General features: G+C 46.0%; 1 protein-coding gene across 5 annotated transcripts in view; it reads right to left on the bottom strand.

The window, feature by feature from the left end:
- KIAA0232 (KIAA0232 ortholog) overlaps positions 1–23,005 on the bottom strand; it is a 50,901-nt gene that overhangs the window by 20,175 nt on the left and 7,721 nt on the right. For 4 of the 5 annotated variants that reach the window (XM_040237588.1, XM_040237586.1, XM_040237590.1 and 1 more), the window contains exons 2-4: positions 14,514–14,651; positions 2,516–2,582; positions 1,176–1,257 (exon numbers count right to left, since the gene is read on the bottom strand). In XM_040237588.1, coding sequence (XP_040093522.1) covers positions 1,176–1,257; positions 2,516–2,582; positions 14,514–14,651 — 287 coding nt within the window. Of the gene's footprint in view, positions 1–1,175; positions 1,258–2,515; positions 2,583–3,847; positions 9,327–14,513; positions 14,652–23,005 lie in introns of those variants that run through there. The other variant, XM_040237591.1, reaches the window with a different exon arrangement.

The raw sequence follows: 23,005 nt of genomic DNA, 5'->3' as shown, positions 1-23,005 counted from the left end.
CCAGCTATGCGGCGTGGGAACCGGGGTGAGGATACGAAGACACCCGCCACACGCCTCGGGAGAGCAGTGGCTCCTGCAACACGGGGCGGGAAACCAGGAGGCTGGCGTCGGAGGGCTTGGAAACAGGGCTTCGGTTTGCTAGGAAACTGGTAGCCCCGGAAGGTTTCAGAGCGAGATGGACTAGACTGGCCAAGGAAGACTTGGGAGAGCCAGACTGGCTGCCAGAGCGGGGACTGTCATTGTGGAGGCCAGTCAAGGTCACACGTGGAGTGATGCAGGGCCGGGTTCTCAAGGGCCTGCGCTGGACTCTCCTCCTCAGCCTGCACCACGCTGTCTGACGGAAACCTACTGTGGGCTCTGTAAGTCATTCTTAACGTTCTCGGAATCCCGTTAGAAGCGTAGGAAGAAACAAGTGAAATTAATTTCGACAGTGTATTTTACTTAGCCGAATATATCCACGTGATCATTTTACATATACTCAATAGTAAAAATGCTAATGTAATGCTTTACATCATTTTTTATATGAAATCTTTGGACTCTGGGGGTCAGGACGCAACCCATGCCGGACAGCGCACACCACGCCACACAGCACACGCCACGCTGGACAGCGCACGCCACCATGCCGGATAGCACACACCACACGACCAATGGCATCCTGCTTTCCGCTTAAGATTTACAAGTTTGGAAGATTCCAATGACACGTATGATAAGGAAGTCTGCTTACAATGCGGCCAATTTAAATACAAACCATTTATGAAGAAAGCGGAAAAGCATCTTCAGGAAACAAGTCTGACACGGGTTCATGACTTGCCCACGTTCCCTCGGTAATCAGCAGCGGGAAGCTGGCTTCCTTGTGTGTAAAACAAAGACAATCCTAATTCCCACAGATGGCTCAAAGGACTGGTGTTGAATTTCAAAGGTCATGTATGAACGGACCATAAATAATAACCTTGTTCGTTTTATCAGTTTCACAAATATTGATTCAATGTGTGTGAAAAAAAGATAAGACCATCTTATTCACCTTTGAATTCTCTGTGTCAGGCACACAGTAAGCGCTCAATAGACTCCTGAGTTACAAAATAGCAAACTAAACCGCAGATGGCAAACTAAACCTGTAAACCATGCAGCAGGGCAGTCATTACTGCGACTTGATCACGGAACACAGTCTGACGTACATTTCCACTTGATCCTTCGCTGTGGGCGATAATTCTGCCTCTGGAGAGGGAGACCCCTCTAACTTCTTGTGAATCTTCTCTTCTGTTAAGGAAACAAACATTCAGAAAGATTTGTCTTGTATCAAGTTGGTAAATGCTCGTGTTTTTAAAAGTTTCTCAAGTAAATTTAATCAGAAATTACACAGGCTTCTGTGGCTTAAAAAGAACTCTATACCAGTTTATCTTTTTAATAGAAATCTATTTCTTCAGGGACTTCCCTAGTGGTCCAGGGATTAAGACTCCATGCTTCCAATGCAGAGGGTGTGGGTTCATTCCCTGGCCAAGGAACTAAGATCCCAAATGCTCTGTGGCACAGCCAAAAAGAAAGAAACCTCTTTCTTCAGTGAGCCAGGGCAAACTCTGCTCAGCCACATTAACACTGGGCTGAGATCTTTGACCTCATCACCGACAAAGCACGCTAGAGGCACTTAGATATGAGACTGAAATCCCCTGGGTGCTTAATAGATATGAGACTGAAATCCCCTGGGTGCTTAATAATTATACTGCAAGGACAGAACATCTGTTTGGATTCCAGAAATACTTTCTCACAAGATTCCACACTCACGGACTTTATATCACCTCTTCCTGATTAAAACTGATATGTAAAGAAAGTTACTACAATAAGCTCTGTTACTTAGCATGTAGGGGAGCAAGGGCTGTGTTTCAACTCTTAGCTCACGATCCTGCCCTCAGATTAGAAACAAACTGTGCCTTTAAAAAGGCTCAAGACTTGGGGGGGGGGTTGGCGGGGAACAGCAAGATGACCATGAAGGGGACAAGCAAAAGAAAGACCCTTAACAGGTAATTCTCGTTCTATGGGCCTGCAGAAACGCTGGGGAAAGAAGCTGAGAGAGTTCACAGATGACGACTCGATGGGCCTGTCGAATCTGCCTTCCCAAAACAGCCAAGACTCACGGCAGAAGTTCCTGCGGCAACCCTGAAATGGCAGGTCACACACCTCTGCGGGCCTCGCTGCCACACGGGCGAGTGTTAGTGTGGGATGATGGGGAGCAGAGGGAAGATGGAAAAGACAAGAGATGATTGCTCCAGATCCAGAGCTTCATCTCCTCTCCAGGAGTGCTCCGGCAGATGAAGCCACCCCTCTGAGAGCAGGGACCTCTCTGCAGAGGATGGCCATGGGCTGACTAGCCAGCTTTACATAGCCAAAGACGGGGCAGGACACTGGCCTGGCAACAAGCTGGGTATGAAGACTGTGGTTCCGTGCTCTTTCTTTCCGATCGGTTCTGAAACCTGTGCCCTGCGTGGTGGACGTGGACAGCCCACAGGGACAGCACTCTCACCTTGCTGGCTTTGCAGGTCCTTCAGCCTGGAGCAGAGCTCCTCCACTAAAGTCTCAATGCCAGAGCTCTGCGGGGACAGAAACGCACACGGTGAGTGCCAGGTATGGAAGAGTCAAGCTGTTTGTACGCTGTTGTCTTAACAGGAAAGCTTTACAAATCTTTCATGTTTCAAAAGAAACACATTTTCCATATTTAAATGAACATAAGAGTAGATTCAATCCAGTAGACATAGTTTACTAATAAAACATATTTACGGGCACTTGCTGATAGAATGTAAAAACACTTATGAGACTCCTAGACTGGCTCTGTCTTCCTGGGGGTACAGCAGCTTGCTCATGGGGGAGCCTCAGGACCTAAATGCCTGTCTTACAGCTAAGAGTCTGTCACTATCAAAAAAACATTCTTCAACATCTGTAACACCTGTGTGAGCAAAGGGCTTGTACTGGGCTCAATACAAATTAAAATCACAAAAACTGCCTTCTGGTCCTCTTAGCAGTTCACAGTCTAAAGAAAACAGGTGATTTCTTTTTCTTTTTTTCTCTTTTAAAGTGAACACTCATGACTGGAACAGAAAGAGCAGATGGAAAACATGTGTCATCACTGTGAACAGATGTGGAAGCTGCACGGCACGGTCATGGATAGGGTAGTGGCCTCTGGACAGAATCAGCGCAAAAGGTTAAGGAGAGGGCACGGAGGAGTCGGGAATCGGTGGGAGGGTGGGGGGAGAATAAGAGCCTCACTCGACGGAAAAATGGATGATGCAAACAGGCATGAGCAAAGCTTTCACTGCGCAGACTTTCAAACTTGTAAAATTCTCTCTCTCAAGGGAGGAAAAGGCAACGACCTTTCACAAGGTACCGGAAAAGTGAATGCATTTCCCAGGAGCTCTGCGTTTACTCAGCAGCTGAAAAGTCCTACTTAAACTGGAACCGAGTCCCTCTAGGTGGGCATGACCTGAGCGGACGCACAGGACTCCACTGCCCTTCGCCCTTGCGGGGCCTCGAGGAGCTAAAAATAGAACGCTACCCCATTTGCTTCCCTCAAAATGACTCAGCACGAGCATTAGAGATATCCTAAAGGAGAAACCGCACAGTCACATAGTCTGAGCAGCGAGAAGGATCACAATGAGAGCGGCTAATTGTACACACTGATTAAGTTACACGCTATCCACATCACAGCACAGCTTTTGACGGGAGACAGGACAGAAGGAGCAAAGGAAAACAGACCAGGAGAGAGCTGACCTCTCCTGAAGAAGCCCTAGAAACCACGGCAGGGACTAAGTCATAATACAGACGGCCCCAGCTACACAATTCCACCGGGGGACTCGCTTACCATAGTGTTCAAGGTGGGGTGAGTATGGCCGCTTTATTCCATTTCCTCCGGGCCGTGAACCTAACACCAGTGTCAGCTGACCGCCGGTGGCAGGCTGCTCTTCGGTACAGCAAGCCTGTGTCGCCGTTTCTAAACCCGGCGCCAGCCTCCAGTGCCGAACACCGAGCCCAGGGGATCGCTTATTCCACTCCGGTCAGGGCTCTGAGCCGGCGGGCATGTACTGTCCTCCACGGGCCAGCCGTGACGACAGTCACCGGGCGCTGCTCGCTTTTTTGCTTTGTCTTGGAAAGTCCTTCCAAGCAACTGTAAAATTCAGTTGCTCTGGACAGTAATGCAGCTTAGGAGTGTGTCCATTTGCTCTCACGTGCAAATGGGAGAGAAGCAACATGTGTGCTCCACAAGGGACAGGCACCCCCATCAGGCCTGTCTTCCTTCCTTGATTCCTGCAGCATCCTAACTACAGTCACACACACACACAATCATTAGACCTCTGGATTATCACACGAGCACACTGAGAGACATAAAGGGTGTCAAAAGCCGTACTGGACCCTGTCATCTCCCAGCAGGAGATTCTGAAGCGTGGATTTGGTGCTGCTAATGAGAAATCTTATCCTTCTTCCCAATTATATTAACTAGATAATTTTAATTATCGTATTTTAATAGCATAGCATATCCACAAGGGCATTCAAGAACACCTAGAGCCTACAGCATTTTAAGGAAGAAGAAGTATATTATATTCATGCTTTAGGGATAATTCAAAGGGAGAAAAATGCTATAGATGGGAAAAAAAAAAAAAAACACTAACATTCTACCATTTAACTCAAGAACCACTTTTCTGGCTGCAAAATGGATAATACCCATTTACCTCCCAGTATCAAACCAACATGAAAAATTTCTCTGCTGACCATAGGATCACTCTAAAATGCAAGTTACAGTATCCAAATCTTTACACTGGGAAACCACACACAGAGCCTGGTGCTTTTCAGGAGAGGTCCGGGAGGCAGTCTTCCGTAACGACCGTTCACTCGTTTATTCCTCCCTCACTCAGAACAGCCTGCGAGATGTGCCCCTCGTCCCTGTGGAGCTTACACTCCACTAACTCCCAGGTCTCAGGAGACAGCCCGGAGCAATGGACCGGGGCCTGGATCCCCGAGTGCAGGCCCGCTCCTTGTCTATGAACACCCCCATCTCAAGGTTCCCGACAGGAAACCAAGGTGGGCGTGCCTGTCACGTCAAGCCACCCAAACACTGGTGCCATCTCTAGAGAGTGGATCTGACTTTCATTTCTCAGTCTCATTTTTGGATTCATCGCCTTTTCAAGCACCTTGGGGTTTTTGCTCTGAGTTTGAGGTTGGACGATTAAGAAAGAGAAACACAACTGATCCAGAGCACACAAGGTCCTCTGGGTCCTGCCTGGACCGCAAGGTGCGGCCCCTGCTGCCTTCACTCCCCCTGGGCTACAGGGTGGACCCGGGGCACTTCCGGGATGACGGATCCCCCTGCCAGACCCTCAGCAACGTACCGTCCCCCTGCTTCTGGGAAAGCTTTTCCGTTGGTTTCGATCATCTCCCACCCCACAGCACGGTGCTTCTTCCTCCTCTCCTCCCATCCTTCTTAGCTGAGGATTTTAATCTTTAGCATCAAGAAAACAAAGGCAGTCTTGACTTGTCCTGCCTGGTTATCCCTCCTCTCCACAGAGGTTTCTGTGGCTTTGTTAATCATCTCAAAGGCTAACCTTTTACAGAGAACCTTTTTAGACTGGACAGCCCCTAAGTGCTGGACAGACAGCCCCACACTGACCGTGATCACTGACAGGTGTGACACTCAGGACACTCAACTGCCTGTTCCACGCAGGACCAGGGGCTGGCGGGTGGAGTTAGACAGATGCGGGTCTGAAGTTCACCCCAGGGTTAGCCACATGACCGCCCGTAAGTTACGTTCCTACTGAAGCCTTACTTTCCACATCTGGAAAATGGTAAGAACACTGCTTCCAAATAGCTGGGATTTTGACTTCATACGCGTTAGTTGCTCAGTTGTGTCTGACTCTGCGATGCCATGGACTGTAACCCACCAGGCTCCTCTGTCAGCAGAATTCTCCAGACAAGAATACTGGATTGGGTAGCCATTCCCTTCTGAAGGAGAACTTCCCAACCTAGGGATTGAACCTGGGTCTCCTGCATTGCAGGCGGATTCTTCCTGAGCCACCAGGGAAGCTGACTTCCTGTACTGATCCCCTAACTTCTTTTATCTTTTCTATCTACCGCTGCTTCATTTTGGGGTCTACTTCCTGGGAGACTTCCTCAGCTATACCTTCTCACCCTTCTTCCGGCCTTTCATTTCCATCATCACGTTTAGGATTTTCAGGAGACCATCTTGCCAGTTGACTGTTTCTTCTCTGCAGCAACCTTCTCCTCAGTGAGGAACTCCCCAGGCTTCAGAGCTGTGGCAGCCAGGGAGAAGAGAGCCACGCGGATCCACCCGTCAAGGCTCCGGGTTTCAACATGGGATCTCATACTTTCCCGCAGAGGAGCGGGCTGCTGCACTCCCGCCTGGCTCCCACCTCTCCAGAAGTACCAACGGGACGGGGAAGCCGCTCGCTATGTGCTCTGGGGACCGGGTCTCGGGCACTCACCCCACGGGTCTGCGGGGACTCCTTGGCGAGACACTGGCAGGGGCGACGCCTGTCCTCTGGGGGTGCTGACTCCTGGCTCCATCTGCCATCAGCAGAGCCTCAGCCTCGTGCAGAGAGGGTCTCGGCTCTGAGCTGGCCCTGTGGAGGTGCCGGACAAGCCAGGAGGGCACGCCTGGACGGTCCAGTCCCCGCTCTGTGGGCGGCCCCTCACACAGGGCAGGCACGGGGCCGCCCAGCGGGGCCCAGCCTGGCCCACAGCACCATTCAGGAAGAAACAGACGGGAGAGCAGGGAGAGCGCCGCGAGTGTACACCAGGGCTCACAGACTCAGGCCTTCCGGTGGCCGGGGAGTCCTACAAGCCCGTGGTGGGTGTCACATAGACGGTGCCACCGGAGGCAGTGGGGCACGTGGTCACGACGATGAGAACACACCCAGGGCTAAGTAACTTTAGAAGAAAACCCAAACACACAAAAGGCTGTCTCTGCCCTCCCGTGAGGGCTCTGAGTCCCATCCCTGAACACAGGGGCGTCGACACACACCTGCCCACGGCCTCGTCCCCGGCTCTCACTGCGCGCTCTCTAGTCTGCATTTCAGAGGAGGAGACAAGAGCCTGCCACGGGCCAAGGAGGCGTGTAAGAGAAGACGATCTTTCCGCTGAGGTCCACAGCTTTCATCAGATACTCAGCCTGTGATACCAAGATATGGTGAGGAAACAGCCGACTTGAGTTCAGCAGGCTGACGACGGCGTACATCCTTGAGGAAAAGCGCTGCACAGGATGGGGACTCAGAACCAGTGCCTGCTGTGGTCTTTACCACGGTCAGAACTGGGAAACCCCTGAAAGGGCCACGACCCGGAGAAGAAACAGCTTTAAGTGTTACAGTGGACAGTGAGCAGTGAAAAGAAGGTCATACTATCAACATAGATAAAATCTTTCAAAACGTTAACTAAAAACAAATTATAAAATACATACAGGATACCGTTCATTTAAAGTTTACATGCAGAACAGTCCCGCGTTTGGGTACCATCTCACGGAACATTCAGTAGAAGGATACGGATGTGCACAGGTGGTGAACAACAGGTTCCGAGTGGTGGTACCCACAGAGAGAGACAGAGAGGGCGTGCTCAGGGAGGGGAGGTGGGGGCTCAAGCCCTGCTCACAGCTCCGTGTTTCCCTGGCCGCGTCCACAGGGGCTCAACGCTGCTCCGGGCTCCACACCGTAGCCCCCGTACGCCTCTTTTCATGCCCTCACTCTCAGATGGTTAGGGAGGCACCTCCCATTTGTTTCCTTTTTCACACCCTCGCTTAGAGCGCTTAAGAGTTCAGGAAATTTCCTATAAACATCCCCACCTTTTCCTAAAGAGAGAAAAAGACCCGGCATCCCTAGGACGGCACTCCCCAACGTCTCCCTCTGCCAGCAGCTGGCTCAGCCCCTGGAGACGTGCGAGACCACAGACTCAGTCCCCGGCCAGACCAGCATGAGGTGGGCTGTTACGTGACCTCCCGGCCCAGACCACCAGCCCCTGCACCCCAGACACTCGTATCCAACTGCGTTTTCAAGATCTCGGCCGGCTCGCTCCCAGGCATCTCCATTCAAGTCTTAATTCATACCCATCCACTCAGAGCTGGTGTTCCTACCCGAACACCCTTTCCTTGGTAAGGGAAATGTCCACTCCTGCAGTTGCTCAGGGCTGTCTTCCTTGATTCCGCCCTTCTTGCAGGGGTTGCACCCCCTGGGGCTAGGGCCGCACAGCAGGAGGTGGGGGAGGGGGCGAAGCTTCATCTGCCCTCCCTGTGGCTCACAGGACGGCCTGAACCATTCCCCCTGCCCCCCATCCCATTGGGGGAAAAACTGTCTTCCGCTAAACCGTTCCCTGGTACCAAAAAGGCTGGGGGCCGCGGCTCCACCCCAAACCCGAGCTTGTCAGCTCAGCTTCCAAATATATTTAGAATCCAACCAGGCCTTATCGTCGTCGGCCTTCTGGACTCCTATAAGAGCCCCTCACCTGCTTTCTGGGCCCACCTCTGCCCGGAAACCTCCCCGGCCTCACCCGGCCCGTGCACTCTTCATGTAACAGCCAGCAGCACGCTATTAGCAGGTAAGTCCAGTTGCACTGCTCCTCTGCTCCAAGCTCTCCAACATTCAAGGCGTCTCCGAGGAAAAGCCGGAGCCCTCATAGGCTTCCTTGAAGGCCCAGCTCCATCTCTGCCCAAGGAGGTAAGGCCTGGGCTTCCGTGGGTAGGGCTGGCTGTGAAACACAGTGACTGGGACCATCTCAGCTTTAAAACCCGCTGGCTTCTTGGGGGTCTGGCCTGTAGAGGGAGCACGGCGTCACCTCTCACGGGGCACACAGAGCGCCCAGACAGGCCCTGCATGTGTCGAAGGCTGGGTAAGTATCAGCTATCATTGGATGCTCTGTGATCCAGAATGAATTAAGTTCAAACGTTGGCAGGCAAAGGAACAACGTACCTGGTCAAAATTAACCCTGACAATAAACCGCCATGAACAACCTTATGTGTTTTTTATACACATCTCTGTAGAGCATATAAATAATACATACGTGAAATATTGAGATGAACTACGAACTTTTACTGGCGAAAAGAATGTCACTGGTGAACTCAGCTCATTGAGAAAACATGAGCAACTGCAATGAGACTCCACTGCACCAAAGACACAGATTCTTTACAAGGCTCTTCTCTTTAAATAACCAGATCGAGGCAGGAACCTGGGGTAAGCAGCATGCTATTACTTTCAAAACTAAGTTAACTGAAATAACTTACAATAAGTGATCATTCCATCCTAATTTTACTTCTTCCCCAAACAGGGCCCTTGTTGAGTTTCTAATATCCTAGTTCAGTTCAGTTCAATTCAGTCGCTCAGTCGTGTCCGACTCTTTGCGACCCCATGAATGGCAGCACGCCAGGCCTCCCTGTCCATCACCAACTCCCAGAGTTCACTCAGAGTCACATCCATCGAGTCAGTGGTGCCATCCAGCCATCTCATCCTCAGGCGTCCCCTTCTCCTGCCCCCAATCCCTCCCAGCATCAGAGTCTTTTCCAGTGAGTCAACTCTTCGCACGAGGTGGCCAAAGTACTGCAGTTTCAGCTTTAGCATCATTCCTCCCAGAGAAATCCCAGGGCTGATCTCCTTCAGAATGCACTGGTTGGATCTCCTTGCAGTCCAAGGGACTCTCAAGAGTCTTCTCCAACACCACAGTGCAAAAGCATCAATTCTTCGGAGCTCAGCCTTCTTCACAGTCCAACTCTCACATCCATACATGACTAATGGGAAAACCATAGCCTTGACTAGACAGACCTTAGTCGGCAAACTAATGTCTCTGCTTTTGAATATGCTATCTAGGTTGATCATAACTTTTCTTCCAAGGAGTAAGCGTCTTTTAATTTCATGGCTGCAGTCACCATCTGCTGTGATTTTGGAGCCCCCAAAAATAAAGTCTGACACTGTTTCCACTGTTTCCCCATCTATTTCCATGAAGTGATGGGACCGGATGCCATGATCTTCGTTTTCTGAATGTTGAGCTTTAAGCCAACTTTTTCACTCTCCTCTTTCACTTTCATCAAGAGGCTTTTTAGTTCCTCTTCACTTTCTGCCATAAGGGTGGTGTCATCTGCATATCTGAGGTTATTTATATTTCTCCCGGCAATCTTGATTCCAGGTTGTGTTTCTTCTAGTCCAGCGTTTCTCATGATGTACTCTGCATAGAAGTTAAATAAGCAGGATGACAATATACAGCCTTGACGTACTCCTTTTCCTGTTTGGAACCAGTCTGTTGTTCCATGTCCAGTTCTAACTGTTGCTTCCTGACCTGCATACAGGTTTCTCAAGAAGCAGGTCAGGTGATCTGGTATTCCCATCTCTTTCAGAATTTTCCACAGTTTATTGTGATCGACACAGTCAGTCTTTGGCATAGTCAAGAAAGCAGAAATAGATATTTTTCTGGAACTCTCTTGCTGTTTCCATGATCCAACGGATGTTGGCAATTTGATCTCTGGTTCCTCTGCCTTTTCTAAAACCAGCTTGAATATCAGGAAGTTCATGGTTCACATATTGCTAAAGCCTGGCTTGGAGAATTTTGAGCATTACTTTACTAGCATGTGAGATGAGTGCAATTGTGTGGTAGTTTGAGCATTCTTTGGCATTGCCTTTCTTTTGGATTGGAATGAAAACGGACCTTTTCCAGTCCTGTGGCCACTGCTGAGTTTTCCAAATTTGCTGGCATATTGAGTGCAGTACTTTCACAGCATCATCTTTCAGGATTTGAAATAGCTCTACTGGAATTCCATCACCCCCACTAGCTTTGTTCGTAGTGATGCTTTCTAAGGCCCACTTGACTTCACATTGCAGGATGTCTGGCTCTAGATGAGTGATCACACCGTCGTGATTATTATCATGAAGATCATTTTTGTACAGTTCTTTTGTGTATTCTTGCCATCTCTTCTTAATATCTTCTGCTTCTGTTAGGTCCATACCATTTCTGTCCTTTATCGAGCCCATCTTTGCATGAAATGTTCCCTTGGTATCTCCTAATCATTCCCCAAATGGGAGATGAAATACTAGCTTTGATTCAGTTTTAAGTAGCTCAATAAAAATGAAACAGAAATATAATTATTAAAGACAAAACCAAACGATACGGAAAGCTCTAACTCTGCAGAGAGAAAACCAAGCAAACTTGAGGATTCAAGAAACAATCACTGGCACAGTTCAACTTTGTTTTATGTCCTTGAAAGAGGGAAAGGGGGTCCACGTCCACTTAACCACAGCAGGCATGTGCCCTGGTCCACAGCAGCTCAGGCTGATATCACGTGTGAGATATGCCCACTGGGGGACGTCCAGTGGCCCTCACCGAGCCACAGCACCATTCCTCTCTACGGCCCAGGGACCAGCTGCACTCGAAGCGAATGCAGAATGTTATAGACCACAGTGAGCACCAAGAACTCCATGCCGTCTGCAGGTGTGCATGAAGAGGGTAGCAAAGGCAGTTGCAGCATGGATCTGACAAGCATCGAGGCCCGTTGCAGGGCAGGGTCCCCTGGAGGAGCAAGCAAGGGCTCACGCATCTTCACGGCGACGCCACACTGCAACCGATGTACACAGTTCTGACATAACTGGACTTGCATATGGCTTTGAACTCTTCTCAGATGACTGCACAGCGGAGCAGTTCCAGGGGCCTGCTCTAGTGTGGGTACACCCTGATGCCAGGATTAAATGAGGACAAGCATCACATCACAGGGATGCAAAGTGCAGTCAGAGAAGGCCGCCGTTCTCCGTCAACCACGATGCAGCTGAGTCTGAAGATGGTGCATGCTTTTATAGCCAGTGCTGCAGCTGCAGCGGTCACATGTGCACACAGGCAAGAAACAAGGACTCATCTCACACGTAACACGGGACGTCACCGCTACCTACCTACCTACCTAACAGCGCGAGAGCATCACCTACGTCCGTCTCGCGATTACGTCACTAACACTGCAATCAATCAGACTGTAAACTTTTTAGTGGCTCTGGCTCTCATCAGCTTGCAGTGACCACACAGAGCTGCACGGAGAAGGGCATGAAGCTGGTATTAGACCTGCGTGGGAGCGAGCAAAGTGCAGAACCGCAAATATCACCGTCCTTGGTACTTGGGGAAGGAACAACACGCCCGCTACAACAGACACTGTGGCCGGAACAGAAGACGTCTGTGTGGAAACTCCCCACACAGGGCCTTCTCTGCTCTCTTCTTTTCAGTGAGGCAGATTCTAGAAAGAAAAACCAGGGGACTTGCAAACAGCCTACACCAAGCTCCTGGTGAATGCCTGGCACGTCCACTTCCTCAGCCAACTTTCATTTGGGAAAAAAAAAAAAAAAACCCTTGTTAGGAAAAAGCAAAGCAACAGTTTTTAATACAAGGAGAAGGAAAGAAGACATATATGCTTCATTGGTTTTGAAAACAAAAACCCACCTTTGACAGCCAGGCTAAAGCAACAGTGCTAAAGCACTGTCTTCTCTGCCTTACCTCGAGCTCCCATGGGCATCCCCAACCCCCCCACCAGCTCCTCGCTGCAGGCGGACAGGGTCCTGTCCTGCACATCAGCTGTCTCTACTCCCGCTTCGCCCTGACCTCAGCTCCTATCTTTCGCTCCACTTCGCTATGAGTTAAAGGCTAGAGTCATTTCTCAGCAACTTTGGTCCAAAGCAGAAATAAGATCCTTTCCCAGATTGAAACTCCCTACTCAGATTTTCCTCCCAGCCATGACTCAGCAGTAGCGTCTTTGGATTTTGCCCAGAGAACTTACCTGAACTAACCTCTCACTTTTAAAAGCCATCTGCATTTTGAATTCCTTTTAAAACTCTGAATTCCTTTCCCAATCTACTACCCCCTTCAGGGTCACACAGGAAACACTTTCTGGGTAACTGTCCAACCACCTTCTTTTCTCTGAGGACTTCCTATCACTCAGCCCCTGCTCCAGGTGGCTCTGTCCCCTTGATGCAGATTTTCAAACCAAAGGTGGACAACTGGCCCGAGTCCAGCCAATCAGATTCTCCCTCTAACTGAACGGGCTTGGGTACCAGACTTCAGGTGGAGAAGGAATGACCCAGAAACAAGGAGTGGAGCAGAGAGACTGTAGGCCATTAGACACAATAACTCTGGCTGTCAATCACTGAGCTCCCAGCTCAGGCGGCTGCATTTTCAGTGAGAGACCCTTGTCTCCTTCACGTGTATTTCCACTTTGTCTTAAATGAGGTTCATTACGTTTCTTCGATCTGTAACAAAAAGGTTTCTAAGACAGCCACCTGAGCGGCAATTTCCAACCTCCTAGGCCACAGTCTATAAGACCACAGCTTCAAGAAACCTGAGGTTAACAAAGTGGAAGCGGGGAGGGAGAGGAAAGAGGAGGACAGGGTGAACACAGAACTCTTCCTTCAGAGATTGGGATTCACTCAGCTCGAGAGACAGTCAGTACCTTCCTGTCTGCTGGCACCAGGAGATGCAAAGCAGGGGAATGCAAGAGTCCTGGCACAGCTGTGAAGGGACAATAGGAACACACAGACAAGGCTCCCACAGACCACTCCGAGTGGGACGAGAACACACAGCTGGGAAGTGCTGAACAAGCTTGGAAAGACACACATGGTAGGTGGCAGTCAGATCAAGTGCAGCGAAGCTGGCTACCCCAACATCAGACCATGAGATAATTTAGGGAGGAAGTTTCTGAAGCCCAGAAGCCTCTCTATAATAGACACACTGTAGGAATCTTCTCACTTTAACTCTGTATTAAAAAGGCACCTAAAGCCCCTAGGTCAAATAGTATGGTAAAAGCAAAATAATTTTCTAAGTAGTTATGATCTTAGAGATTACATCTTATAATGAGGAATAAAGTAAGAATTCGTAGCACGAATTTAAATAAGTGATTATACTCTAAAATGATTCTATTTCAGGTTGCTGAAGGACATGAGAAATATTTTACATGAAATGTTAAAAGAGCAATAACATCATCCTACAGTATTTTCTTTAAAAACCACCAAAAGGTTATGAATCAAGCAAATATAGTGATCTTAAATGTTAGAGTCGTTATCACACTTTTAGCAACATATCCAAAGGAAATAATAGAGACGTGGAAATAGCACACATGAAAATATTCTAGACAGTGTAACAAAAAATAAAGAGCAATCTAAACATCCAGTAACAAAGAGCATACCAGATGGCTATTAGAATAATATTGGATAATATAACTTAGCCACTAAAAGGTAATGTAATAACAAAATGAAATATATGTTGAGTGGGGAAAAGATATAAAATGAGGTATTCTCTAATCACAATAGTACTTAAAAAAAAAAAAACACATCATAGAAAACTCAATACATACAAAAAATGCTACAAAGGAAAACATGATAATATTTACGTGACAGTGCTAAGATAATGAGTACTTTATTTTTCTAAGTTTTTTTTTTTTGGTCAAGATGTATTATTTATAAACTTTTAAGAAACACCTCCCCCCTTTTTCTCCCCTGAGTATTAGAAACCAAATGTAAACTCACTTCATCAGAAGCAGATCGAAGACACTGGACAGCAGCCTGTTTTTTCATTTCTTCGAGAGTTAGATCTGAGCACTTTTTCTTACTCTTTCCCCATTTCTTATAAGCTCCTTTTTCCCAGCCCAGGAAGATGTCATTCTCCTGAAATAAAATTAAGACCGGTTTCAGTGATCAGCATAAAGTTTCAAACACTTATTATTTCCCACATACTCACACACACATTTCCTCTACAAATATCTTCATTCACAAGTTGGTACACATTAATAAATTATAATATTATTTTATGATTATATTATATTAATAAATTATATTATCCAGCCATAGAATGCTGTCAATCAGAACAGTAATCAATAATCAACCAGACTATTCAGGATAATCCATCATTTTAATACCTATTACTGAGATTACTCAGAGAACCCAATGGCACCCCACTCCAGTCCTCTTGCCTGGAAAATCCCATGGATGGAGGAGCCTGGTGGGCTGCAGTCCATGGGGTCGCTAAGAGTCGGACACGACTGATGGACTTCCCTTTCACTTTCATGCACTGGAGAAGGCAATGGCAACCCACTCCGGTGTTCTTGCCTGGAGAATCCCAGGGACGGGGGAGCCTGGTGGGCTTCCGTCTATGGGGTCACATAGAGTTGGACACGACTGAAGCAACTTAGCAGCAGCACTTAGATTACTATTAGATTATTATTTAGGATTTATGATCTCAATAAATCTCACCCATTTATGTTTGTAGGAAATGTTAATAAACAACTCAGACATTCATATGCAAATTTCAGTATAAAAAATTATACACACAAATGTCCTCTTTTCGGTACTTCCCACCTGTCAATAGCAAGTGTTCACATTACTAGCTTTTTTTTGGCCATGCCAGGTGACATGCGGGATCTCCAAACCCATGGCCCCCTGCAGTGGAAGGGCAAAGTCCTAACCCCTGGACAGCCAGGGAAGTCCCTTACTAACAGATTTTAACATTTAACAGTTGGATGGTTCATTCTTATTTCTATATCTTGCAGTCCAGAAAGCAACAGATATAAAATATTCTATGTTAGTATTCTTAGCTTATTTTCCCCTTGATTATATATGCCTGTTATAAAAACTAAGGAAAATTTGAAAAATAGGAAGAAAGCAAATCTTCCATGATTCTACCACCAGTGAAAATTAGAACAATTTTCACACTTAAAAAAAAGAAAAAACATGATTGAATTCACACTATCTGTATAATTTTGCACTTAACTTATATTGTAAACATTACCTGCATATTACTACAAATTCTTTGGCTACATAATATTTCAATAGGTTTACTTCACTTCCCTAACCTGGGACTTGAATATTTTTAATTGATCGGCTACTTCACTTTGCCTTTCATTTGTTAAGTTATTATTAAAACCAATGGACATACAACAAGCGTTAGGAAAAAAAAAAAGATTAGAAAGAAAGACTAAGGCAAATTAAGAAAACTACTCCAAAGAGTATCTGGCCTACAGTAAGCCCTCAGGAAATGGATATGAATTAATGAATGAGCTGGAATAAAGAAAGAAAAGCACAATAATAATCCAAAAGATCTTTAAGGATCAAATTCATATACCATCAACTGTCTATCTGGTCTTTACTTGGATCAAATACATAAAAATTACTTTTCTAACACCAGGTAAAGAGTGGGAGGGCCTTTCTCTCCATACTCATCGTAATTAACATACTTTTAACGTAATTTCTCATGAACCATGAACCCAAAAACCATTTTCTGCCTGAGAGGTGTCGATTCCATTTTACAAGGGAAAATGTGCCTGATGGCCAAGTGAGAGCTCCCAGTCTGTTCCCGCTTATCTAACGTTTGGCGACATGACAGCTAAAGCCTCACACTGACATTTCTTATCAGTGATATCTTCTGGAGATAGAGCTTGTCCTTTCACAGGATGGGAATGGACCCGTGACAAACTACAGCCAAAGCTTCTGAAGGCGGAGAACCGTCGTAATCTGGCTCTGCTGCTCACGGTGTATAAAACAAAGGTAGAAAAGGTCTGTGTAATTACTCAGAACAGGGCTCCTTTCTGTTTCAGTTGCTGAGACTGGCTTTCCCTTTACCGAGCATTATCAACACGTTTCTCTACTGAAGCCATATTTAAGCTCAGCAGGATTAATAACACATTTAAAGGTCCAAATAAAAGTTTTCATAGACAGACAGAGGAACTTTCAAAATTCACATGGACACACAGTCCTCCTGGAGGGCAGTTTGACAATACACATCCAATATCTTAAACACGTATATGTACTTCTGATCAATGACTCTACTTCTGGAAATTTAGCCTAAAAAAAAAAAAAAATCACCAAAATGTGCACAGATTTTGCTATAGTGATGTTCATCATATAGTTCTCAACAGCAAACATGGACAAACAAGTTAAATGTCAAGAGAGGAGGACTTGGTGAAAAAGTTATAACTAACCAGGCAGTAAGACACAGCCGTTAAGGAGATTATGAACACACCTACTGATGCGAGAAGCTATTCCCAACGTATAGAAGAGAAATAGTTCATACAACAGTATGATTTCATTTTTGGTTCAAGGACATACACACACCTGTTAATGTGCATTCAAATGTCTGAGAGAAATGTACAGAGGGATCACCAAGGAGCCTGACTCTCGGGGAGCAGGAAGAGGAGTCTACAATTTTTATTGTAACTAGGGCAGAAACTCCCTGAACAGTCAAAAGTAGTTGTTGTTTTTTTCTTAATGGAAAATTTGTAAGTCAAGACTAGAGAAATGAAGAGAGTTCCTATAGCTCTTCACCTAGAACGTGTCTGGTACTTGCTTTGTCTGTCACATACCACAGAATTTACTTTTTGAATGTACAGTTCAGGGGTTCGGGGTATAATTCACAGGGTAACATGAAACCACCATTATTCTAAAACATTCTCCCTCACCCCAGTCAGAAGCCCTGCGCCCCCAGCAGTCATGCCCCACTCCTTTCTCCCCAGCTCACTGGTAACTACTAACCTGCTGTCTCTATGGCTTTTCCTGTGCTGCGTACTTCGTATAAATGAAATGACACAATCCACTTCTTTTCCCGCCTGGTCTCTCTTGCTCAGTGTAATACTTGACAGGCTCATGCATGTCGTGGCGTATTACCAGTACTTCATCGTCTTTTATGACTAATGTTTCAGTGCGTGGACGTACCGTATTTTGTTTATCCATTCATCCACTGAAGGACACTGAATTCTTCTCACCTTTTGGCTACTGTGAATAATACAGCTATGAACATTCAAATACAAGTTTTCCTATGGACATGTATTTCCAGTCTTGCTGGGGATATCTAGGAGTGGAATTGCTGGGTCACATGGTTAACTCTAGGGTTCAACCTTCTGAAGAGACACCAGGCTTGTCTATTCACTTTCTCGATGATGTCCTTTTACGTATAAAAGCTTTTCACTGTGATCAAGGCAATTTACTGATGTCCTCTTGGGCTGTTTTTGCTTTGGTACCTTATCTAGAGAATCACTGCCTAACCCAAGTCATGAAGATTTATGTTTTCTCCTAAGTTTTAGTTTCATTTCTTACACTTAAGCCTGTAATCCATTTTGAGTTAATATTTATATGCGGTATGAGACCGGAGTCCAACTTCATTCTTTTACACATGGTTGCCCTGTTGTCCCAGCACCTTTTACTGAAGGCATTTCTTCCCCCACTGAAGGGTCTAGTTGGAAATTACAAAGGTTTATTTTTGAACTCTCAGTTCCGTTATGTACAGCCAGTCACATGTAAGCCAGGAACAAACCGTCTTGCTTATAGGGGCCGTGCAGTAGGTTTTAAAATTGGAAGTGTGAGTCCTCCAACTTTGTTCTTTTTCAAATTCTTTTGGTTATTCTGGGTCCCTTGCATTTTGCATGAATTTCAGGATCGGCTTGCCAATTTCTCCAACAAAGGCAGCTGGGATTCTGACAGGGGTTGCCTTGAACCTGCAGATCAGTTTAGGGAGCACTGAGACTTTACCGATACCAAGTTTTCTGACTATGAACATGGAATGCTTTTCTATTTATCAGGTTTTCTTTGATTTCTGTCAATGATGTTTGTAACTTTTACTGTGCAAGTCTTGACTTCTTTTGTTAAACTTATTCCTAGTAATTTAATTTTTTCATTCTACTGTAAATGGAATTTTTCTAATTTCCTTCCTTAGGATTTTCTATTATAACACTACATCATGTCATTAGAAAGAGTTTTTGTTTTTCCTTTCCTACCTGGTGACTTTTTTCCCCTTACCTAACTGTCCTGTTAATGCTGATTTGTAAGATTTTATGTATCCCATCTTTGAAAATGTCTTTTTACACAAATAGATACTGCCGACTACTGGTATTAATCAACAGGCATGGGTTTAGTGGTAACTATTTGTTGCTTAGAAGGCATTTATAAAATTCTGCTTGCTTCCTCTCTTGACATGCGCCTTTTCAACCTGTTATCACATTGCAGATTGATCACTCCCAATGAAAGTGAAGCGGGAGCTTTGCACTGAACCGTTACACAGATTCCAAGATAAGACATTTTCCTCTGTATTGTGTTAAGGCATGAAAGATGCTGCTGGAACTGCACAACATACCCAGTACAGATTTGTTCGGGAATGCAAGTTTTGCTTCTTAACTTCTGACATGACGCAACCTGACATTAATTGTGACTCAAGCAACGTTAGCTGTTAGAGTCTACCTTATTACAAATTTTCATTTAAGTGCTATTTTGCCTTGTGATTTTAGGCTGAATTCATGAAGAAACAGCATCAAGTCTATAGGTAAAGCTATACACACACTAGCATATGCGATAACTGTTATGTATTCTGCTCTTTCCATTTACTATATTTGAGAGCTCCCTTTTTCTATTTTTGGGCTTCATGTACTGTGTGAATGTATTATGATTTATTAACCTTTAGAATTAAACTAGCAATCAGGTTTTAAAAGAACACAGTATAAAAAAATCTCTATACTTCTACTGTTATATTTTCTATGCTGCAAACTCATTAAACGTCCACTTAGACATGAACATACAGCATTAAGCGTGTGCAGAATATGCACTAGGTAAACTCAGTGAAGCCTGGCATGCTGCAGTCCATGAGGTCGCCAAAGAACCGGACACGACTGAGCGACTGATCAACGATGAATTCACCAAATCAAGTTATGATTTTTCAAAGTCATAACCTTGAAGATAAAATGCAATTATCAAGTCCCCAAAGAAGCTATGGCTGAGAACCTATTATTAGGTACTTCTCCGGACACTATAGCGAGGGAACTTAAGGCTACAGTTTTGATTGACTTTGTCTTGCTGTCTTCTATCACAAAGGCAATTGAGAGCTGGAGGAAGAAAAAGAACACAACATTCTGAAATACAGCTGGAATCAGTGACATCTGCTGTTGCCGCCCACTCCTTCCCCTTAGCAGTCCCGGACCACCAGAACCACCAGCGCCCGAATGGGACTAAGGCTCCTCCCAGCTCTGGGCCCTGATTGGCTGAATAGCAGCAATCAGCACGTTTCATGCGTCTGGCCATAGGACTGGCTGACAGAGAGGCATGTGACCAATCAGAAGTGAGCAGTTCAAATAAAGCACCTCCCCTGCCCCAAAGGTTTCTGCTGGGAATGCAGGAACCACACCCTCTGGAGCGTGTGGTTCAGTTCAGTCGCTTAGTCATGGCCGACTCTTTGCGACCCCCTGGACTGCAGCACGCCAGGCCTCCCTGTCCATCACCAACTCCTGGAGTTTACTCAAACTCATGTCCATTGAGTCAGTGATGCCATCCAGCCATCTTCCTCCTCTGTTGTCCCCTTCTCCTTCCTTCAATCTTTCCCAGTGTCAGGGTCTTTTCCAATGAGTCAGCTCTTCGCATCAGGTGGCCAAAGTATTGGGAGTTTCAGCTTCAGCATCAGTCCTTCCAATGAATATTCAGGACTGATTTCCTTTAGGATGGACTGGTTGGATCGCCTTGCTGTCCAAAGGATTCTCAAGTCTTCTCCACCACCACAGCTCAAAAGCATCAATTATTCGGTGCTCAGCTTTCCTTATGGTCCAATTCACACATCTATACATGACCACTGGAAAAACCATAGCAGGTGGACAGGACGTTTGCCAAACGTGATGCTCACCTTCTTATGCCCTCCAGCCCCAGGGAGTAGCTGCAGAACCAAGCTTATGTGGAGGCAGGGCCGGGGAGAGGGCGCCAAGCAGACACCCTGAGGATACCCAGGGACGCTCTGCTGAACCAGGCAGGGGCGGTCCTGATTCCAGACGTCTAGATATATGACATTCCTTTGCAATTAAGCCAATGTATGCCAGACTTTTGACTGCATGTGAATGAAAGATGCAGTTAGAATTTGAAGAGAGGCCTCAGTAATAAATTCACTTCTAACAGCTCAAAGGAACTGTAAATTGCCTCTAAGTGAGTAGCACAAATTAAATGAGCATAATGTCACCTTAAGTACATCCTTTTTTTCCTACTAGGTCATCAGCCAACATGTTCCTCATTGGCCTTCCTGCTTTCAGTTGCCCAACCCAGCTCACCCACCACCACGCTGCCATTTGGCACTGCTGACTAAATACAGCAGCGGGTCTTCTTGTCTCTGGGACTAAAATATCAATCCCCCAGTGGAGCACAATGACAGGTTCTAGCACACCGGCTTCCTGCTCACCCTTCTCAGGCTAATCTCCTCCCTCCCCTCACTGCACCCCCCCACCCCCGGCTCCCAGCAGCAGGCCCTCCTGCCTCTGCGACCGCTTGTTTGTTTCCTTTCAAGGCTGTTCTGCCCCAGACTCTGCAGCCAGAGCGCGGCAGGAACCCCTAACCTGGCAGCTGTCTCCCGGGGCCCATCCCCAGTCATCGCCACCATCCTGCCGCCATCAATGCCCAGCATGTCATGGGCACTCACATGGTGAGTAAAAACCTATAAATGTGCATTAAATGCAGTTTTTCTAGTCAGACCATTTCCTCTATTGCATGAAAAGATTTTACTGGAAAAATCCCACCCTTTTTACTATGGTATCTGAGGGAGTTTGCGGACATGAACTTGTGCACCCGCGATTCTTACTCTTTATGTATAAAGTTAATTTAACATCTGTTAAGTGAATGGTTGTTGAAATGCAGCAAGAAGCCCAAGGGATGCAGGATGGGTCAGTTGCTATTGTTAAAGATTATGGTAAAGGAAAACACTGCAGATGCTAGCCTTTCCAAGCCATGAAATGCTAAGCTAACGGGGATATGCTGCAAAGTACTTTACAAGTGGGCTAAAAGAACAAACAAGTTCTGCTGAATACAGAAATGATCCATCTCAACGAGCAATTAGTACTAGGATTATTCTTTCTTAACCTGTAGGCAAAAACAGAAAATGCAAAAATCCAGCTACATTTGTAAAATGATGGACTCTGAGGGAGAAGATACAATTAAGGGATTTAAAAGAAACTGAAACTGGGGCTCTCTTGGTAGTCCAGTGGTCTTCTGTACTTCCAATGCAGGTGGCTGGAGTTTTATCCCTGGTCAGTGAACTAAGATCCCACATGGCACATGGAGTGGCCAAAAAAGAGACAAGAAACTGTGACAAAACAACAGAAATTGAGACAGTGAGGTACTGGTATACAGACAGACATACAGCCCAATGACTAGAACAGACAGCCAAGTGACACACCCTTACGGTCATCCTCAAAATGTTTTTCACAAGGGTGTCAAGGCCGTTCAATGAGGAAAAGGCAGTGTTGTCAAGAAATGATGCTGGGAAAACTAGATATCCACATGCAAAAGAAGGAAATTTGACTCTTAACACACAACATACATAAAAGTCAATTCAAAATGGATCAAAGACCTATACGTAAAAGCTAAAACTTAGAAAAGTTGCCAGTCTATGTCCGATGCAGGATATGGCACACTTGGGGCTGGTACTCGGGGATGACCCAGAGAGATGTTGTGGGGAGGGGGGTGAGAGGGGGGTTCATGTTTGGGAACACATGTACACCCGTGGTGGATTCATGTCAATGTATGGCAAAACCAATACAGAATTGTAAAGTAAAATAAAAAATAAATTAAAAAAAAAATAAAGTTTCTGTGAAACATTAAAAAAAATAGAAATGTTGGGCAAAGATTTCTTGGATATGACACCAAAGACACAGGTAACAAAAGAAAAAACAAACAAACTGGGCTCATGAGGTTTTTTAAATTTAGTGCAATGAAAGACACTATGAACAGAGTGAAAAGGCAAACCCCACAGAAGGAGGGGGAAATAGCCACAAATCACATAACGGGTTAGTATCCAAAACCTGTAGAGAATAGCTAAAACTCAACAACAACCAAGAGAGATTCAAAAATGGGAAAAAGACTCGAGAGTCTCCAAAGAAGATACATGTAAATGGCCAAGAAACACATGAAGAGGTGCTCAACACCGTCACTCATCAGGGAAAACGTAAGTGAAACTGCAAGATGCCGATTAGGATGACTGCTGTGAAAAACTAACAAACCGACAGGACAGAACA

The sequence above is a fragment of the Oryx dammah genome, unplaced genomic scaffold (assembly GCF_014754425.2).
Source record: "Oryx dammah isolate SB20612 unplaced genomic scaffold, SCBI_Odam_1.1 HiC_scaffold_3, whole genome shotgun sequence".
Taxonomy (NCBI): domain Eukaryota; kingdom Metazoa; phylum Chordata; class Mammalia; order Artiodactyla; family Bovidae; genus Oryx; species Oryx dammah.
Note: the sequence above shows the minus strand (reverse complement) of the source record. Positions and strands in the feature narration are given on the sequence as shown.